The sequence below is a fragment of the Argiope bruennichi genome, chromosome 1 (genome assembly GCF_947563725.1).
Source record: "Argiope bruennichi chromosome 1, qqArgBrue1.1, whole genome shotgun sequence".
NCBI classification, from domain to species: Eukaryota; Metazoa; Arthropoda; class Arachnida; order Araneae; family Araneidae; genus Argiope; species Argiope bruennichi.
The window spans coordinates 114,934,850-114,955,141 of NC_079151.1; the positions used below are offsets into that span (position 1 = coordinate 114,934,850).

The 20,292-nt window shown below is 26.7% G+C and overlaps 1 protein-coding gene across 1 annotated transcript; it reads left to right on the forward strand.

The window, feature by feature from the left end:
• Positions 1–6,272: 6,272 nt before the first annotated feature.
• LOC129981540 (ketohexokinase-like) lies at positions 6,273–20,141 on the forward strand. The gene is made up of 6 exons (XM_056092415.1): positions 6,273–6,559; positions 7,649–7,765; positions 11,108–11,242; positions 11,332–11,404; positions 15,382–15,617; positions 18,445–20,141. Exons 1-6 carry the CDS (start codon positions 6,462–6,464, stop codon positions 18,755–18,757), a joined length of 972 nt encoding a protein of 323 aa, XP_055948390.1. The 5' UTR covers positions 6,273–6,461; the 3' UTR covers positions 18,758–20,141.
• Positions 20,142–20,292: the final 151 nt, after the last annotated feature.

Below are 20,292 nucleotides of genomic sequence, written 5' to 3' on the forward strand. Positions count from 1 at the left end.
TATAAATAAGTTTTCAAGGAAAATTTAAAGCATAGTTTAGAAAGAAATATTTATTTTATTTTGAAATGCACCAAATGGGATCTTTGCTAGCGATATTTATCATCCCTAAATGCTCTAACGTTCCCCGTTTCCCTCACTTGATAATTAGCATTTCGGCCAGATGAAAATTCCTCTTCACCAGTAGAATCATTGCATCTGGTTATTAGTTGTATCTAGATAAAGAACCGCAGGTGTGCATTTCGTCATATCAAAGAGATCCATCATATCTTCAAGGAAAAAGAACGACAAACCATCCAGATGTTGAACTTTTTTCCATTATGAAGGGATTATAATTAACATATGTTCGAGAAGGTCAGCTACAAAGAGGAATCATCATCCACGATCGATTGGACACCATTGAGGAAGCACTGCTGAACAGTTATTGGGTGATAAGGAGCTCAAGTGCATCAATGAGAAAAGGAGAGGCAAAGATTTGACGGAAATAAAATGCGGTATTTTTTGAATAGAAAAGAGAAGAGCAGTGAGAGTCGTTTTGAGGAGGAGTCGGAGAGACATGAGTGTTAAAAAGTGTTCCTGATTTTGTGAGAAGCCGTGTGATTCGGCCTTTGTATTAAAACCCACCCGATAAAGATTGGTGGATTTTTGGAGCTACCCTGGAATAGCTGTTTGAGCTAACAACCTGTTATCATTGCTTTTGTTTTTTTCATCATATGAGAACATGATGTTGTTTTCGTTACGGGTGTGTTGAATAATTACGGCAACGAATTTATTACGGGTTGAATAATTGAAGGCAACGAATAACTGAAGCTCGAAATCACGTACGCAATGAATAAAACATAAATGTCAATATTCATCTTTATCTGCTTCGCCTGCTTTTACCAGTATTGCATTCTTATTATGTATGTTTCTTTGAAAGCAGATGCATTTTTAAAATATTGACCTGCTGTTAGAGACATGGGGATTACACCATAGTAATCTTACGAGACTATAGAAGACCCACCCATGGAGTCATCTACTGCGCATGCGCAGATGGTTTTCGTTATATCTCGTAAACTACTTATGTTAGAGACATGGGGTTTTCACCATAGTAATCCTACTGGGCTATAGAAGACCCCCATGGAGTCATCTACTGCGCATGCGCAGATTTTTTTCTCGTAAACTACATAGGTTAGAGACATGGAGTCTTCACTTAGAAGTGCTCCCGGGGGTCCTCTACTTACCCCCCCCCAAAGTTTGGATCCATTGCACATGCGCAGTACAGATTTCGCTTAATATTGGTCAAATCAATGTCGGATCAATACGATAGAGTTCCTATAGGTCTCGGGATGTCGATGACGTCAACTTCCGGTCAGACAGGAAATTGTTATATCTCGAGTTTTATGCAACGTAGAGACGAGTGCGACCTGTCTAAACACTCGTCTTGATGACTAGAATGGAATGTCATTTTTACCGAAACTCTGGTCTCGATAGAGTAAGATATCGGGTCTCGAAATTTACAAATTCGAGTTAAATTGTAGTTTCTCGTATCATTGGATAGTACTCGCCGAAATGCAAGTAACAATATGAGCTTCACGTTGCTACTCCGAGTGATTCGCGAACTACGGGCTCTCAAAATTGTAAAAATTTGCATTTTCGAGCGAGGTTTTCGACTTCGTTTTCGCAAAAACTCTCTTTACGATTAGCGTCGACACACTCTATCGAACGATACCAAATTTACGTCGCTTACGTTATTAGGAGCCGAGAAACGGAAACGAGAGCGGAAAAAGAACATGTTGTTTTGGTTAGGGAGGGAGTTGAAGCTCGAAGTCCGTAGGCAATGAATAAATCATAAATGGGGCGTCCTAAGCTTTCTACCTATGAAGCCTTGTAAAGAAAAAAAGAAGGGGAACAAAACCTTCTATCAACAAAAACAAATGATGGAAATTTAAAATTATAAGCTGATCGAATTAAACATGAACGTAAAATAGCTCTACAACGGGAACGAAGAAAGCGTAAACGTATGCAGTGTGTTGCAAGATTCTCAATCGCAACACTCAACTTCAAACACAGAACGTGTCCATTTGGATTCAGAATCACAACCGTCAACGTTCAACGTAAAACCTCTCCGTTTCGATTCTGAATTTCAAATATCGCTTTCTTGCTCTAAGCAATTCACCGAAAAAAATTTTCTCACATGATTTGAAATTTGCGATAACAGATTTTAATTTTTTTATGATAATTCCTTGCTTGGTTATTATTATTATTATTATTATTATTTGGTGTTTATTCTCCGAATTGATCGAGGAACTATTTCAAGATTAACTTTCAATTGTTGTGTGAATTTTGTAAATAAGATTAACTTAGATGTGAAAAAGTTGTTTTTGTTTACATATAATTATAAAATAAAGGAAAGGCTGTAAATAAAAGAATTGTTTGTTACTCTACTCTCTTATTTGATCGGTCAGGAGCAAGACATTACAATGCCAAGAACTTAAATGATCAACGAAAACTTTGCAGATGACGCTTATTAAAAATAATTTTTTTTGGAATAAAACTTTGATAGATAATATTTATTGAGGATTAATATCAAGCTTTTTCTGAAGATTTGTTCGTTGAGTTAATAATTAAATAAAAATTAATAATTAAATAAAGTTGAATAATTAAAAAAGAATAAAAGTGAATGTCTATTGTCATTTTTTTTTAGTTATAGAAAAAACAGTAAAGGTTATTATAAAATCCAAACTTATTCAATAAGACTGGAGTAATAACCACCAGAGAAATTAGGTTTGTTGTTATTATTTCCTCTCTTCTAAAACTAAAAATTAAAGTCGAAAATTTTTTGAGTAAAGAAATGTGGATAGTTAATGATTTTATTACTATCTCGCAGTAGTTACAAACATTAAAAGAGAGGCATATTCCTCAGGAGAAATAATCAAAAGAATGCTTATGATCTGCTTCTGAACAGCAGCCGGAAAAGAGCTTTTCTGATGATTTCAGAGCTTCAATGATCAAACTATTTATTCGATAGTGAATGTAAAAACCTTATTGAGGCAGAAAGGTAGCGATTCACCGATCTTTTGAGTACTTATTTGAAATTAAAACTTGATTACAATATTTATATTTAAATGTATTGAGATTCTTTCTGCAGTTGCGTCACAAATCATCTGATTGACTGGTGAATAAACAAAATAAAAACAGAAAAGAAATTATAGATATTTTTTGCAATTTCTTAATGATGTGGCTCTTAAAAAATGATGGGATCTACTGATGATTTACAAAAACATTCTTTATCAAAAATGCAAAATTTTCTAAATCAATATTTATTTTTATAAAAATCATCTGGATTCGCAGATGAATGAATAACACCTGATGAGTCGGATCTGGATGGATTCACTTGTTGGATCCAGAACCAGATAAAGTATTCTTTTCATAGTGAACGAGTATTCACTACAGTTTAGAGATTGAACAGATCTATTCACTTATCAGTGCACGATTTTCCGTTCTGAATCGGATCCTAAACACAAATGGAATTATTGCTCAAAATTACATCACTAATAATGTCTTTATTATTCAAATTTTAATTATTATTAAATGAATATTTTTATTAATTATTATTAATGATATACTTTTCATAAGATTAATTATATTAATATTCTATTGATTAATATCATTCGTTAATGTTTAAGTAGTAAAAATAATATTATCAATTTTTTGCAAAATAATTAATATTTTGTTCTTTCCGTACTTAGAATTGCCTTAAATTACTTGCTACATTTTTTAGTATTTCGAGTAAGACATGTGACATTTTTCAATTGTATTATAGTGTTTTAAATGCATACTTTCTATAAATTTATTTTTATTTTCAGGAGACAATTTATTCATTGAAATATTCATTGATGAAATTTCGCTTTAAATTTCTAATCAAATTGCTATACATACTCAATAAAATGAAGAAAGTCTTAATAATCTTAAGAAACTTCAAATTATTTTAAAGTTTTAACTATTAATAAGCCCAATCATAAAATTTTAGTTTCATTGATTTGCTGACAAATTTAACTATTATCAAAATTGCATCAAAATATAGATCTTATTTTAAAATGTTTTAATTTTGTCTATTTTAAGCGTACGTGATATGGTTAGAAAATCAACGACGTTTGAATCCAAACATTGCAAGCTCGATCACTGTCGATTCAGAGGACTATGTTTTATTTTTGCCTCTGTCGATAGATGATTAATTTTTCCAAGAATTTAAGTTTCGAATTATCTTTTAAAAATGTTGTCATAAAATATGTTTTATGATTTATTCTCATTTCCAAACGTAAAATATTATTTGAAATACACAGCGTAATTGCTATGCTATCGTAAATCCTAAACATTTTACAAGCGTCTAAAATAAAAATAGAAATATTCATTTCGTTACTTCCTAATGAAGAATTAATGGAACATACCTGCAAATAACGTTTCTTAAAATCTACAGTACCAGCAAATAAATCTATCCATTATTTGAACATGCTATTTATTACACTTCCTTTTATATATATACAAATGTATAGTAATTTCTAAACTCGCCCCCCCTCCCTGTTTGTATATTTAAAGCTTAAATACCAAAATTATTTGTAATTTAAAAAATATGGACTCGTCATTTCATCTAACCCTATTAACACAAAAATACTGTACAATATTGTTTGACATTGATCTATATTCTCAATATTGCTTAATAGTGTGGAATATTGTTTAATATCATATAATATCGCATAATATTGTACAGTATTGGGCAACAGGTTGTGCTACCTGGGAAATCTATTAAAATTTATTTTATCTAGTCTATTAATTTTATTTTATTAAGATTCTAATAAAGAAATATTTTTTGTATTTATAATTTCAACGTAGAACAAAAGAAAGTTATTTTACTGTATGTTTTTCATTCATTAAAATTTCTCAAAGAAGTAAATTTTTCAATTTTTTAGACATTGCTATTGCATTTTTCTTTTTTCAATATATCATATTTCTTAATCATTTTTTCTAGAAAAGAGAGAAAACTGTTTTCAGATATAGATTATTCCATTTGATAGATTTGTAAAAAGTGAAAAAAGAGGTAACAACCAATCTTTAAATTAAAATTCCTCTTTTACTATTCTTACCATATTATCTAGCACCATCGATTTAAGTTTTTGTAACATTAAAGAATATATCTTTTTCAATCAATTTCTGAATACTATTTGAATTACATCGATAATTTCCCAACCACTTAAAGGGATAAATATCGAAACTTTTCTTCTAAGAAATATTAAATTTATTATTAGCAATAATAATAATAATAATAATAATTCTAAAATGCTTTTCGCCAGTCGAAATTGTCTTCATCTGATAGTTTCCTTCAAAAGAAGTTTTGTTTTATTTTGTTTTCTGTCTGGTTCTTGCAAATTCAAGCATCACTTTCAAATATTGAGCTATTTGCTTTGCAGCTGTTAAACAGGATATATCATGTCTACCATACTTTTCAAGAACTCTAATATTCTATTTCAATTATTCTTTTTTTACGCATCCCTATCGGCACAAAATGACCAACAATATTGTTACAATATTTTCATGATACTGAACATCGAATATCGTGGATGTGTCGTACAATAACTGGAGTTAAATAGATATATTCATTCAATTTTCAAAATAATTGGCATAAATTGAAATTTTTAATTTTAAATTTGTATTTCTAAGTTAGTCATAAATTTGTTTTTGATACTAATTCTTTAGTTGAAAAATTAAAGATAAGATATTTGATATACATTTTTAAGCCAGAAAAAAAATCAAGAAAAAGTTTATAAAAATTAAAATACTAATACTCCTCATTTATTAACAAGAATATTTTTTTCAAGCTTTCTCATTGTATTAAAATTTTCTTGTGCAATATTAAAACTTTTAACTTCATTTGTCACAAAAAACAAATTATCCATTTGGAATAATTGAACAAAATCCGTAGGTCCTCTTCCCCCCTATCTTTAATATGTTTTTGCCCTCATCAGTATAGTTTCCATTCTAAAATTGACGAATGTTTGCGTAATCGTTCCTCGCGAATAAACCTGCTGCAAAAATATATATATATAGCGGTCGAATGGACAAGTAATGATCATTTCCCCTTCCTTTCCCCACAGAAACAACAAAAACAAACGAATTTTTTCTCTCTCAAACTGTTTCGGTCCAAGGAATGCATTATAATTCATTCTGAACCTGAACCGGGTCCACAGCGATATCACTATCTCAACGAATTATTTCTTTCGATTATTCGGATCCGGATTCGGTCATTCATATTGCGGTATCAGAACCACATTGCCGGTCTTTAATAAACAAAACTTCACTATACAGATACTAAGGCGCGTGACAAAATATAAAAGAATAATAGAGTGTGTGAAGGAAGATATGCATTATATTTATGTCATTAAATTTACTCTTATTTTTTGAATTATAGTATCTAATATTATAGTAAAATGTCAGAAGCAGGAGATAAAGTGTTATGCGTTGGATTATGTTGTTTAGATATCGTTATGTTTTGCAAATCATATCCGCTAGAAGATAGCGATCAAAGGTAAAAATCCCTTTTTTTCCTTTATTTCAATATATAATCGATACCTTATTAGTTTATTATTTAACGAATAATTTAAGGGATTGCCGAACATTTTAACGAATACGTGTAATGCAGTTTTAGCCATTTTAGCAAATATTCATGTTGTCGATACAGTAGGTTGAAAAGTTGAACTGGACCATTTTGATTGGGTTTCAGATTAGTTGTAAATACAGGAACAAATGTCAGTATCCTTGAATAATAATGTGATCACATTAGTTAAGTGCTAATGGCAATTTTATCATAAACAAAAGATTACTTTTCTATTATTTTGGCAGCAGTTATTACAAGAAGAAACTAATGGTATTTAGATTTGTTCATTTTATTATTTTATGGAAACTTTGAAATTTTCAGTCACTATGACAGCCTTGCATTGTTAATTGTGACAGGCTGCAGTGTAACATTGTTAGATTTATGTACTTGGTGCTTTTAACATGGAGTTTGACTGATATACAATCAGCCAATAATAATAATAAATACTTATAATTTTTTTCTTCAAATATATGATTTTTAAGTAATTTTTTTGTTAGTAATTGATTTAATATAATATTTGTGTTATAGTTATTCATTGCATTTCAGCAACTATTGCATTAATAAAATAACTTTTTTAAAATTAGTGATAAGAAATTATAAGTAAGTAATTCATATAAATTATCTTAATATATCCTTCCAAAATTGAAATAACATGTTCTCTTGAAAGATATTAACTTGAAGAATATTCTCTCCTTATGAAGATTTAAGATATCAAAGCCAAGAATAAGCATTCTAAAAACCAATCTCCCATTTTGATTAGTGATTGAGAAAAGTTGGAAGTATGGTGGATGTCATTTGGAAGAATTGTAACCCGAGGGCATCCACAGTATTTCTATATTTTCTTAATATTTCTACTAGAAGTTTGAAGGTGGATCAAGAAATGTATTCAGGTGATAACTATAAAGATTTTTCTTCTTTTTATTTTATAATAGCTTTTTTTTTATCAAAAGTTTGCACCTTTTTAAAAAAGGATTATCAAGTATATTATTATTATTTCTCTTTTTTTTTTTTTTGTTACAGGTGTCTGTACCATAGATGGCAACGTGGTGGAAATGCTTCAAACAATTGTACCATATTTGCAGAATTTAAGTTCCCATGCGAAATCTTAGGAACACTGAGTAATGATATTGGAGGGCAGTAAGTGTAAAATGTTTTGTGTGTTATATAAATATTTTATTTGCATTTCATTTTTAATGTTAGCTGCTGAATGATAAATTTTAAAATCTTTACTATTGTGGAGACGACATGGTTTCTTTTCAAATTATATAATTGTAAAATTTTTTCTGTAGTAAATTATACTTTAATGGTTTCTTTTTAATAATTTTATTAGACTGATGCTGACTTATGTAAAAAATAAATAAACTGTTTTTGGAAGTACAGATGATGATACATAAATTCTATCTGTTTTTATTTTCAACTGATAAAAATTGTTATTAATTCTTTACAGGATCATTGTTTATGATATGTAAAAAATCTGCAGGGTTAAAAATGATGATCTTGTACACTACCATTTAGAATAAACATTAAACAGTATTTTTATTACATGTTAAAAGTAAATTCTTATCAAATTTAGTAAGAAACTGTGTTTTCAGGGCCATTTGCTTCTTGCAGTAGCAATATTCAGATTAAAAAACCCATGGAAGTCAAGAATCAGTACTTGTCAATATTTATAGCCCATATGACAAATTGCCAAAAAATGAAAATTTTTTTAGTTGAAATTGTTGGAATTAAATCACTAACAAATGAAACCATAATGTAACTATCTAGTTGAAATATTGGCATCTTATGTAAGATGAAGCTATGTGAAATATGAAAATCACCAAGTAAGTCAATGGCCATAAAATCAACAAGTATCCCATTTTTACATTGCATTTAGATTTTTATTCATTTCTATTAATTTTTATTTCTTTATTAACACATATTGTTATAATAATAACAACAATATATTATAACAATTTTTAAAACAACCAAGTTAATATTTATATTGAATTCTTCCAATCCAAGTGAATTCATAATAATATTTTTAAAATTTGAATGCTTAAATACATAATAAGTGTTAATTGCATCTTATATAATAAATCTCGGTACAACCGGAGTTTAACCACCTGCTTGGTGAAATTTTCAAAAATCGCCAACTTGTTGATAACGGTCTTTCGCCGTGTTTTACGAAATGTTCAAAAGCGAGGGAGAAATGTCCAATCATAGCGCATAATAAAGGTGAAAGATAATAAGTTTGCCAGTCTGGAGGTTGCCAGCTTTGGCGCGTTATCGTAATTTGACGAAGAAGGGGGTTAAACTCTGGTTCAACCTAAATCTCAATGAATAAGGTGAAATAAGGATAAAAAAATATTTTGGTGAAATGAGAGGAAGGAAATTTTAGTTTGTCTGTTATTTTCATTTGAATTAATGATTCATTTGAATTTCATCAAAGTAATTAAAAGTTAACTTGCATTTGTCTTCTTCATAATCATGTTAAAATTGAGCATACAATGTGAATCGTTTACAATTTAAAAAATAAATATACTCAAATGATTAACATAGAATAATATAGAACAGCATATTTGACTACAGTTTGCATACATACAGTTTACTACAAATATGTCTATATGTCTACAGTTTACTACAAAATATGTCTATATTCATTTGATAAATAAATAAATAAACATTGACTTAAGTTTTAATACAAAATACTTTACTACTTTATTTCTTTTGAATAATTATTTAAAATAGCATAATAATAATTTGGTCAGATAATTTATCAGTGTTTTGTACAATTTCCTGATGTGAAGTAAGCTATCAAGGGGGGTGGGAATACTGTTCTAATCTGCTGAAGCAGCTAGTCCTAAAAGAAAACAATTATGCTTTTACAAACCATTAGTTGTAAGATATCTTGATTCTCTTATTTTAACTGTTATATTTTATTATCTTATCTATGACGGTTTTGTCTAATTATTTCAGTCTGGATCTTTATATTCATTACAATTATAATTTACTTCAGGTGTTTTAAAATGTTATATTATTTCATAAACTGACATATCTTTAATAGTTTCTATAGAAAATTTACTATTATTTCATTTTAACTAAGGAAATATATTTAACTAATTGTCACATATCATTCTTATCATCATATTATGATAGTATCCTTACTGAAATACTTCAAATGGTCGGTGTCACATTTTTGAATACACAATACAACAGAATTAAACTATCCACTCTCTTGCCTGCAATCAAAATGCATGTCACTAGGTGGTAGCTGAACCAGGGAATCAAGGATATTAGGGAATAAAGGAATTTTATTGATCTTGAAAAATGAGGGAAATTCAAAAACATATCTAAAAATCAATGAAATTGCCAAAGAGAACACTTATGCCTAGCATGGGTGATCTGTGATTTTGTACTGTCATTTCACTACAGCCAAAGTTTAATATCATCAAAATAATCTTATTAATAACAACCAAGGAAAGTTTTCTTTCAAGGGCATGGTAATTTTTTTTGAATTTTGTTATAATAAATAAGGAAAGTAATAAGTTGATGAATGTTCCTAACAGCAACCCTAATGAACTTTCATAAAAATGATTTTCACTTTTCAAAGAGTGAATACATTTTGGTTTGACCTACTCTCAACTCAAAACTTTGTAAAGATACCATTTCATTAGTAAATATGATAATAACACTGTCATGGTAACAGTAATATTGAGAGTTGATTTAGATCATTAAAAATTGCCAATGGGAGAATATGAAAGAACAAACTTTCATTGCAAGAAGAATTATTTATAGCAGCATTCATTCATATTAGTGATATAAGTAATTTTGAAATATATATTTCTTATTATTTAATAAGAAATATCGATTAACATAATATGTATGTAACATAATAAGTTATAGATTAACATAATATGTATTATTATTTTATGAAGCTACTCGTGTATTGTTTGTCAATATAGGATTTGTTTGTGTTATTAATACTGTACTAAACATTATTGAATGGATGGAATGTACTTGACACTTAGCCATAAAATATCTCTAACAAATTTTATTCTTTTCATATATCACATCTTAAGTTTCATATATCACTTTTAAAAATGTAGGTTGCATATTAAAAAAAAATAAAAAAAAATGTGTGTGTGTGTGTGTGTGTGTGTTTTTTTTCATGTTTAATGGTTTGTATATATATTGATAATATGGCATTTTTCAATAATCAAGTGTAAAACTAGGCATTATACTTTCTTATTTCAAGAAATTTCACATCAATTTCTATGAAAACTTATCAGCAATGTGTTGTATTTTCATTTTATCAATTGTGTGTTGAAGAATGAATTGCAGAATGTGAATTATTAGCCAAATAATCTCTTAAAGTATAGTTTCTTAAGTTTAAATCCTTATCGTAATGGATTTTAAAATGTCTAAGAAATATGATTTTTTCCTGTTATTAGCGAGGAAAATAATGCCATTTATTTTTCTAAAATTTTCAATATTTAGATTTATGAAAAAGAATTTCAAGGAATATGGTATACCTATTGATAACTGTCGAGTTTATGAAGAATATGAAAGCCCTATTTCAACAATTTGGATCAATCTTCAGAATGGGTCTAGGACTATTGTACATTCAAATAAGTAAGTTTCTACTCATGTAAAATCTACATTCATATTTCAAATCCTTTCTTGCATTGTACTGAATCAATTATGTCTTATATTAATTCTAGAAACATGCCAGAGGTTTCTTTTGACAATTTTAAAAATTTGAATCTGCGTAACTACTCATGGATACATTTCGAGGTATGATGTTCTTATATATATGATCCATGAAAATATTTATTATATTCAGTTTTATGAATAAAGCATGAACAAATTATTGAATTCTCTTTTTTTTTTTTAATATTATTGTCATGTTTTGCTTAAATCAGAACTTATAATGAGAAAAAAAATTACTGGAAACTTAAATTTCACTTCAATTAAATGACTTATGATTCCATATTAATTAGATTTATTCTGACTTTTGAAGTCAAGCTTCTAAGGGAACTAACTCTAAGTTCATTCGCTTAAAATGTTTCTAATGAATAATTATCAAAACATTTTTTATTTTGTTTAGTTATTTTTAAATGAATAAATTGGAATATATTATGCCTCTAGGAAAGTAACTTCATAATTTAAAACTCACATAAATTTTATAATTTAAGTATTGCTCTTTCATATGGAACATTATGCATAATCAACCTTTTGATTAATAGATTAAGTTTATTAATAGAAAATTTATTTATACATATAAGATTTAAAGAGGAAATGGAGAGTAAACTATTGAAGAATAATTATAAAAGCAAAAGGAAAAGTAAATGAAAGTTCTATTTAATTGTGCGATTTCCTTTAAATATTTGGAATATAGGTATATAAAAAAACTATTTTTTTTCCTCCATCCCCCTTTTCCAAAATTTCAAGTGATAAAGAAGCATATATTTACAGAAGTAAAATGAAACTTAAGGATAATAAAGGCATTATTCTCCTCTTCCCCTTCATAAAAATTTTGACCTTGATAAAGGTTATGAATGCAGTGCCACAAATGTTCAATATTTTCATAGTTTCCTACATGCAGTGGCATAACTAAGGTGAGGCAGACAGGGCAAGTATCCTTCCTGGCTGCCATTACCAAGGGACACAAAATTTTGGGATAAATAAGTACTTTTTTAATAAAATAATTTTTAAAACATTGTTTTAAAATTTAATAAAAAGTACTTTTTTAACTCTTATTCCCCAGTTTTAAACTAAAACTTAAAAAAAAAATGATGATTTTTTTGGGTTAATTTTAACGTTTCTATTTAGTCATTAACTTGGATTAATTCCCTAATTGAAATCTCTATTTAAGTTCTGTATGTTAACAAAATTTCTGAGATAAATGATCGAAGAACGTTTTAAACTACTTCTTTTATTAATAAGAAAGACAAATTTATTTTCATGATGCAAGTGATATTTGATTGAACCTGAAATCAGACTTAAAGGATTTGGATTGTGATTGGATTAAACTTGGATGGTTGTTTTCTTATTTACCATACATTCTTATCAATGAGCAAAAACTGTTTAGTGTTTTGTAATACCTGATAGATTGCTTAGAATTGCTAGAAATTAAATTGAATGAGAATTAGAAACATTTTTTTATGGATAATAAAAATGGCAAAATTAAAAATTACTTGTAAAAAAAGTTATGTTAAGGGTGGATAGAATAATGAGCTATTAATTGTATTTATTTGTTACTTTTTGAAGTTAGAATGAATATATTTTGTTGTAAATTTGAATAAGAACCACCACAACATTTTTTTTTCTCAGAATCTTAGAGTTAGGTTTCAAAGCGAACTCTTTGATGGAGGTTAAACTCTTATTTCACAAACTGATTCAGCTTGAGAAGTTCTTACTGACAATAATCATTTAATTATTGCATAATATATTTAGCATTGAATGATTAATCAGGTAAATTCTCTGAATTGCATAATCTCACTAAACTGTAGAGGTGACATAAACTTCATAAAAATACAAAATATTTTTATTTATTAAAGATAATGCTGAGTTTTTTGTTTAATTTTTTTAATATAGATATTAACTCATTATTTCCATTTCATTTTAAGGTAATATTTTTGAATTAAAAAATGTTTAAGGTCTGTTAATTTCGTATATGAGTAAAGATTAAATTAGACTAATTAAAAAATGAATAAAGATTTATTAATTATAATTTAATTTTTTTAATATTGTGTATAACTATAATCGATTGCTAAGTTACTTTCTTAAATTTAATTTGATGGAAAACAAGTTTCTGAATATTTGATGTAAAAATAACGCAGGTTAAAGGCCGTTTTAAAAGCTTACCATAGTTAAAATCTTCAAGTCGGTGTTAAAATATTAAAATAAAAAAAAATCAAAGTAATAAAATAAAAATATTAAAATAAAAGGAATTCGAAAGGAATAATTTTATATTAGCAATTGCTGATTCTAATATTGTAAAAAATTTATGCTAATAATTTTTAAAAATGCGCTCTTGAATTTCTATCTTCTTTAATTTCGTATCTAACTGTAGACTCATACATTTCCGCAAAAAAATGAATTTCAACATTTTTAAAATCAAATTTTATCATTCTTGAGATTAATTAAATTTCTTTTATATTACAATTCTAGAGTGTCTTAACCATCTTAAGTACTTTTTTGCTTTAATTTTTTCATTTTATTGTTCAATTATTCATGCTTGTTTTGCTTCTTGGTATTTATTTTTCTCAAAATTCATTATTTTATGAAGTATAGCTTTTTTTTTTCATTCCCAGCCTGTGTCATATCTGAGAGGTATTTTTAAAATTAAGATAAATTGTTCTTTGTTATTTATATTAAAGATAGTGCTCAGATATCCATCTTCCAAATTCTCAATTGTTTGATATTTTATTCAGGACAATATTTTAAAGCACCTGTTATTATTTATCAACTTTTTGGAATCAAGGAGTTGATCTAAAGACCATCTAGACCATCAGTGAGATTAGTAATAACAATGGCAACATATGAATTAAATGACTGTAGATTTTTTTTAAATCTCAAAATAATGGGAATTGCTATTTGCTTATGAAATACACAATTAAATAGTTATATCTTTATAAATTATGAAAACTAATTTATATATTAAAAAAATTATATATTTTTAATATAACAGGAAAAATCATAACCTGAAATAAATGTTACCTTGTGCTTAAGATTATAGAAGAGAGAGAAAGTAATATTGTAAGCTTTTCATTGCTTAAATGTAAAGTAAAATTTTCGATTTAAAAAGTTAAATAATATGCATTAATCTTTTTCCACAGAGGAAAAACAAATTTACAGTTTTGATGATGGAAACAGTTAGGGCTGAATTTCAACAAATGATTTTGAATTCTGACTTAAATTTCTTGCTTGACTTATATTTCAACTGTAGTAAATGTTACCTAGAAATATTTTTTAAATTTTAAATTCGGGAAAAAATTGCACAATGAAATATAAAATTGAAAAATTAAGTATTTGAATTTTAAGCTGGTATGACCATTTTTCAAATGTTAAGATAATATAATTGTTAACTATCTTTGTGTGATAATATTTTCAAAAGTCAACACTAAAAATGTAAAAATTTTGTGCCATTTTTGATGAATTAAAATTAATTTAAATGTTGAAAAAGTGCTCTGAGATGTGCCTTCCCATTTTATAAAGAAATTTTTATCATAAAAAAAATCTATGTTACATTTGATAACATAAATTGAAAAAATTTGGCCTCTAATGTGCCAGAGGACAGTAAGTCACACATTACCGTTTTTAGTATTAATAGATATAACTGCTTAATGAGTATTCAATATTGATGGTTCTTCATCTAAATCCTGATTTATATCATGTTGTAATAAATCTTATATTCAAAATCATTTCTTAAATTAATAATTATCAAGTTTGTACAGCAATAGAAAATTTTGAAAATAATTAATATAATTTTCTTTTTTTTTTTCCTTGCAGAAATTAATGTTTTGTATTGCATGAATAACATATTTTTACACTTGTATTTTTAATGATAAGATTTTTTTCTTAATATAATTTATTTATAATGTAATTTTATGTGTTGTGTAGGATAATAATTATTATTGCTATATTTACATTCATGTTTAGGCTATGTTCTCTTGCTTATTGACACTTTCTCAAGTGATATTAATATTGGTTATTAATGTTGAATGTAGTTTCTATTTCTTTTATTTTTATTTATTAATTTTTTATAGTGCCGCCCCCAATATGATGAAATGAAAAAAATGATTCAGTTCATAAGAAACTATAATTCAAAGAATGAAGAACATTCTATAACAATTTCAATTGAGATTGAAAAACCAAATTACAAATTGTTGGAACTTGTCGACCTTGGAGATATAGTATTCATTTCAAAAGATTTTGCATCTGCATGTGGCTTTTCTTGTATGTTATCAGCCGTTGAAAATTTAAGTTCCAAATTGGGACCTAGGTAAGTTTGATCTATTAAAGCATTTTTTTCTACTATTGGAAATAAATGAGTGTTTACTCTAAAGCTAACAATTTAAACTAGAATGATCAAATTTATCAGGCATATATTTACTGTGGTAGGAGAAGAAATAGTGTGATATGTTTTAAAATTTCAAATAAAATTTTAGTTGATAAAAATTTGCATAATTTTTTAATTATTTTATAATTTAAAATTTTTATCACACAAAATTTCTTTTCTTTCTTTCTTTTTTTGAAAATTAATATATTTATATTAGTTTAATTGTCATCCATTTGGCCTCTTGATTTTAATAATTTATAAAAAAATTATTTATGTAATATTTGCAACTATGTTTTTCATTATTGCAATGGAATTTAATCTATTTTCATTGTTTCTACAAATATTTAGAATTTCAAATATTTTTTTTTCCTTCTTCATTGAAATTAAAGAATGGGGAGTCTGTTTATTTACTTAGTATTCTTTAACAATGCTGTTATGAATAAATTTGTTCAGATTTCTTCAAAAATTTTTGCAGACTTTATAAAAATCCTATCAGATATTGTGTAATTTATCCATCTGATGTATCAAAAGATTATATAGTAACTAATTTTCTTAGTATATTTTATTCGTTTTAACATGCTATTAGGTGCTCTGATATAAAACTAATAAAATGTGCTGCATCAATTTGTTTTAGAATAAATTGTACATCTTATATGATAATTTTATATTGCTATATTAAATATAGACAAATATTTGTTGAAGTGGACAGTGAAATTATGCAAATATGCTTTCATGTGACTATTTAGGAGTTCATGTATACAATAAGCAAAAGACCTAAGTAACACTATTTTGAATACAGTTGGATGTTTCAAAATAATATGATAGAACTATGAATGCCCACTTATACATAAAAAGTGTAATTGAAATGAAAAACAGTGTATATTTTGATGAACAAGCTAGTCACTAAAATAGCTAATTTTAAATAGATGCGTGATATATGTATAGCTTAATATTAATTTTTATTCTTCTGTTGCAATCAATTTATTTTGGGTGGAATAATATAGATTTAAAATAATAAAATATGAATGAATATAATTTTTATATTTAAATTACAATATATCCAATTAATTAATTTAATTTTGATTCATTTATATTAGTTGAATATTTCTGTTGGTAAATTATTCCTTCTTAATTCAAAGAATTTAATTAGCATGTTGCTATTAATTAGGAAAATTGCTTTGCAACATTTTAAGTTTTTAATCATAGACATAAAATGAATTCATACATGAAAAATGTTCATTGCTGCTGTAAATTTTTTATTATTTTTTGTACAATTTTTTTGTCTTCATTGGTTTCTTAAAACAAATATTTTTTTATTTAATTTCAGTAGTCAGTAAAATAATTTGATTCTTTTGATTAAAAATAGTATTTGATTTTAAAAATAGTTTCTGTATAAAATAATTTATATGTACTATAATTTGTTCGTGATGGTGATGATATATGTTCTTATTAATTTAAAATGCTCTTAAGACATTACACAAGTCAAAAATATACTGTAAAGTAGAAATGCTAAACTTGTAATTCCCAAGGAATATCTTTGAGACCAATAAAGAACAATATGTAACAAAATTTAGAATAAAACTTTTGCAGCTTTGTCTTTAAAATTCCTAATTATACATAATTATCAATAATGAAGCATAACATTTTCCAACAACTGAATATGTTTTATGTTGATGCATTATTTCTTCTAACTGTAGAAATGAGGTTTATGCATTTTGAATCCTTGGGAGAAAAGTTTTCTCTTCAGTTTCCCTTTTAAATATAAAATTGCTGTCCTTCTGTATGTGAATGAAATTAATGGAAATCCTATGCTGTTTATCAAATTTAGTGAAGCTTAGCTATCTGAATTTCACCTATATTTATTATATGGCTTTGGAAACAATAAAAAATTAGCACATGAAATTATTTTTATGTTTGGAAGTACTTACTGGTACAAGCAATTGTTTAGACTTGAAAAAAAAGTAAATCCTTTGTCATTTCATATTTACTGGCATTCGTCTTGGATTGGTTTTGAAAATAATTACTTTGGGTTAGATATCACTTCAAGTAAAAATGGTGGTAACAGAGAAGAGAAGCTAAGTTCTGATTTTACTGAGGTTCTTGTTCTTTTTTATATCAAGTTTTTAAAATAAACTCTATATTTCTATAGTAATTTTTTTTCTGACCCATATAAACTTTATTTATTTGGTTATTTGAATTCGACACTGGTTGAGTGTTGTTATTTGTAAATATGGTTCATAGGAAGTTTACTTTCTTAGTAAGAAAAATAAAAAAAATCTAAGTTGCTCATTCTTACTTTCCTTTCCCCCTCCCTCCATTATCTATCATTAGAAGTGGTCATATCTCAAATGCAATAGTTTAACAAAAATAAATCTTTGATACAGGCATAACACCATTAGAATGGAAAGGGAAAAATTGGAAAAGAAAGTGCTATTAGCTCTTGCTATTTTCCAGAAAAATTTAAATGAAATATTTGTTTCATCTCCTGAATAAATGCATTCTTAAAATCATTTTTATTATGATTTCTAAGCAATCATTAAAATAAAGCAGAAAAATAACTGAAAATAAATTTGACTTTGAATTGAACTTGCTACACTTGCAAAAAGATTTATTACAATTTTTATAGCATATATGGTTTTTGTACATTAAGTATAGAAATAAAATATTAAATATGTGGAAAATTTACTGATCAAATGCATTTTTATTGTCAATTTAATCATTTGATTGTTTGTTCATGATTGTTGTAAGCAATAACGTCTGTTTTTCACAGAGCTACTGTTATATGTGCCTGGGGTGACCAAGGAGCCTGCGCTAAAACAGTCGATGGAGAAGTAGTATCGAGTGGGGCATTTCCACCACCTGAGATTGTATGTACTCTTGGAGCAGGTGATACTTTTGTGGCTGCCACCATCATGGCTTTGTGTAGAAAGAAAAGTTTAGCTGAGGCTATTAAAATTGGTTGTCAAGTTGCTGGAGCAAGATGTGGAATGTCAGATTCGAAAGGTCTGGGCAAATTATTTCCATCTTTATTCCAAGAGAAGCTAGAGGAATTTGAAATATTTAAAGAAAAGCTTACTGATTAAATTTTCTTCATTCTTTTATTCAAGTCTGTTTATACCAACAAGGGAGGGAAAAACTTTTAAAAAATTTTTTTGAAAAAGTGATAGATTTAAAGAATTAAAAATTGAAGTTATTTTAAAACTTTTATAGGAAACTTATTTATAAATTGAAACAGGCTATGGTTATTAAATATTAATCCAAGGCAAGATCATTTAGTGTTCTGTTGTCTTTTTTATGACAATATATATGTACTTTTTGCAATATAGCTCGGAAAATCGCCCTACTATTGAATCAATTTCTACTTAATTCAGTTCGTATAAAAAAAATTGTAGAAGGATTTTTGAAAAAAATCATATTTGAATTTGTTTATTGCAATTATTAATCATCTTTCTATCTATTTTTATTACTCATATCATTTGATATCATTAAATTAATTCTTGTGAAGCTTGATATTAGTTCTAAGCTTTACTGTTCCCACGTGTTTAAGCAATGCAAATGTGCATGTTTTTTACAATGCTCATTAAACCCAATGGGAAATAAAATCAGTGCAAAATTACATTGTAATTCATTGTATTTTTATTGTGATATATATCACAAGAAATGTAATCAATGTGGATTCATGTTGTAGGTTGTATGATTCATTTTGCGGCAGATTATATATTTGGATATTTCCAAAATTATTTGAGTTGCTTTTGACACCTATATTTCTTTACTGTAATTTTTTTACTTGATTGTTAAATATTGCATTTTGAGTTCATGTAACCAATTGTAAGCACATGCTTTTTAAAAATTTTAATTTGAAGAAAAACATTAGCAGCAAATAAACACATTTACCTTATGTTTTGCCACAAAGTTTAAAATATCCTTTTTCCATCATAAAAATTTTGTAAAAATTTATTTAAAATATTATTTTATATTATGTACAATAAATATTCATAGAATTGAAAAATGTTTCCCCCGAAGTTAAAACCAACATTTAACTGTAGAAAATTATATTGCAATATTATATAAAATTATAGAGAGTTTTAATTTGTAATTTATTTCTTTTTTAAATGATATTTAAATTTTTTGAAGATGCAGTGTTAAATTGCTTTATATTTTTCTGCGTATGCCTGCGCATTTTGAAATAGGATTTCATGATTGTGGAATATGAAAATTATATCAACAAATTAAGACTACTGATGATGCAGTTTTATTTATGCTGATTTGATTGAATTTTTGGAAAAAGTGTGCTGCAACTGTTATGGGATGCAAACAATCAAGCGTAGAATTTTCCTTTTTTATATTTGAACAGAAGAAAAATTTTAATGAAATTATCAACTTTTATGTTTCTTGTTTATATTTGCTATGATATATTTTTCTGTAATTTGTGATAATTTTATCTAATCAAATACATGAAATAAAAATTTAAAAAAAAATTTCCTGTTATGAAATTTTTGGGCATTTTTTTTATTTTGTTATATATGGTGAAATTCAATTCAAGAATATTTAAAGAAAATTACATGATTTAATTAATAAAGAAATTAATGTTATCTTAGTTTTCAGGGTAAAATATGGC

Coding starts and splice junctions, on each gene's coding strand:
- LOC129981540 (XM_056092415.1), top strand. CDS start 6,462: ATGTCAGAAGCAGGAGATAAAGTGTTATGCGTTGGATTATGTTGTTTA. Junction 6,560..7,648: donor CTAGAAGATAGCGATCAAAG/GTAAAAATCCCT, acceptor TTTTTGTTACAG/GTGTCTGTACCATAGATGGC. Junction 15,618..18,444: donor AGTTCCAAATTGGGACCTAG/GTAAGTTTGATC, acceptor TGTTTTTCACAG/AGCTACTGTTATATGTGCCT.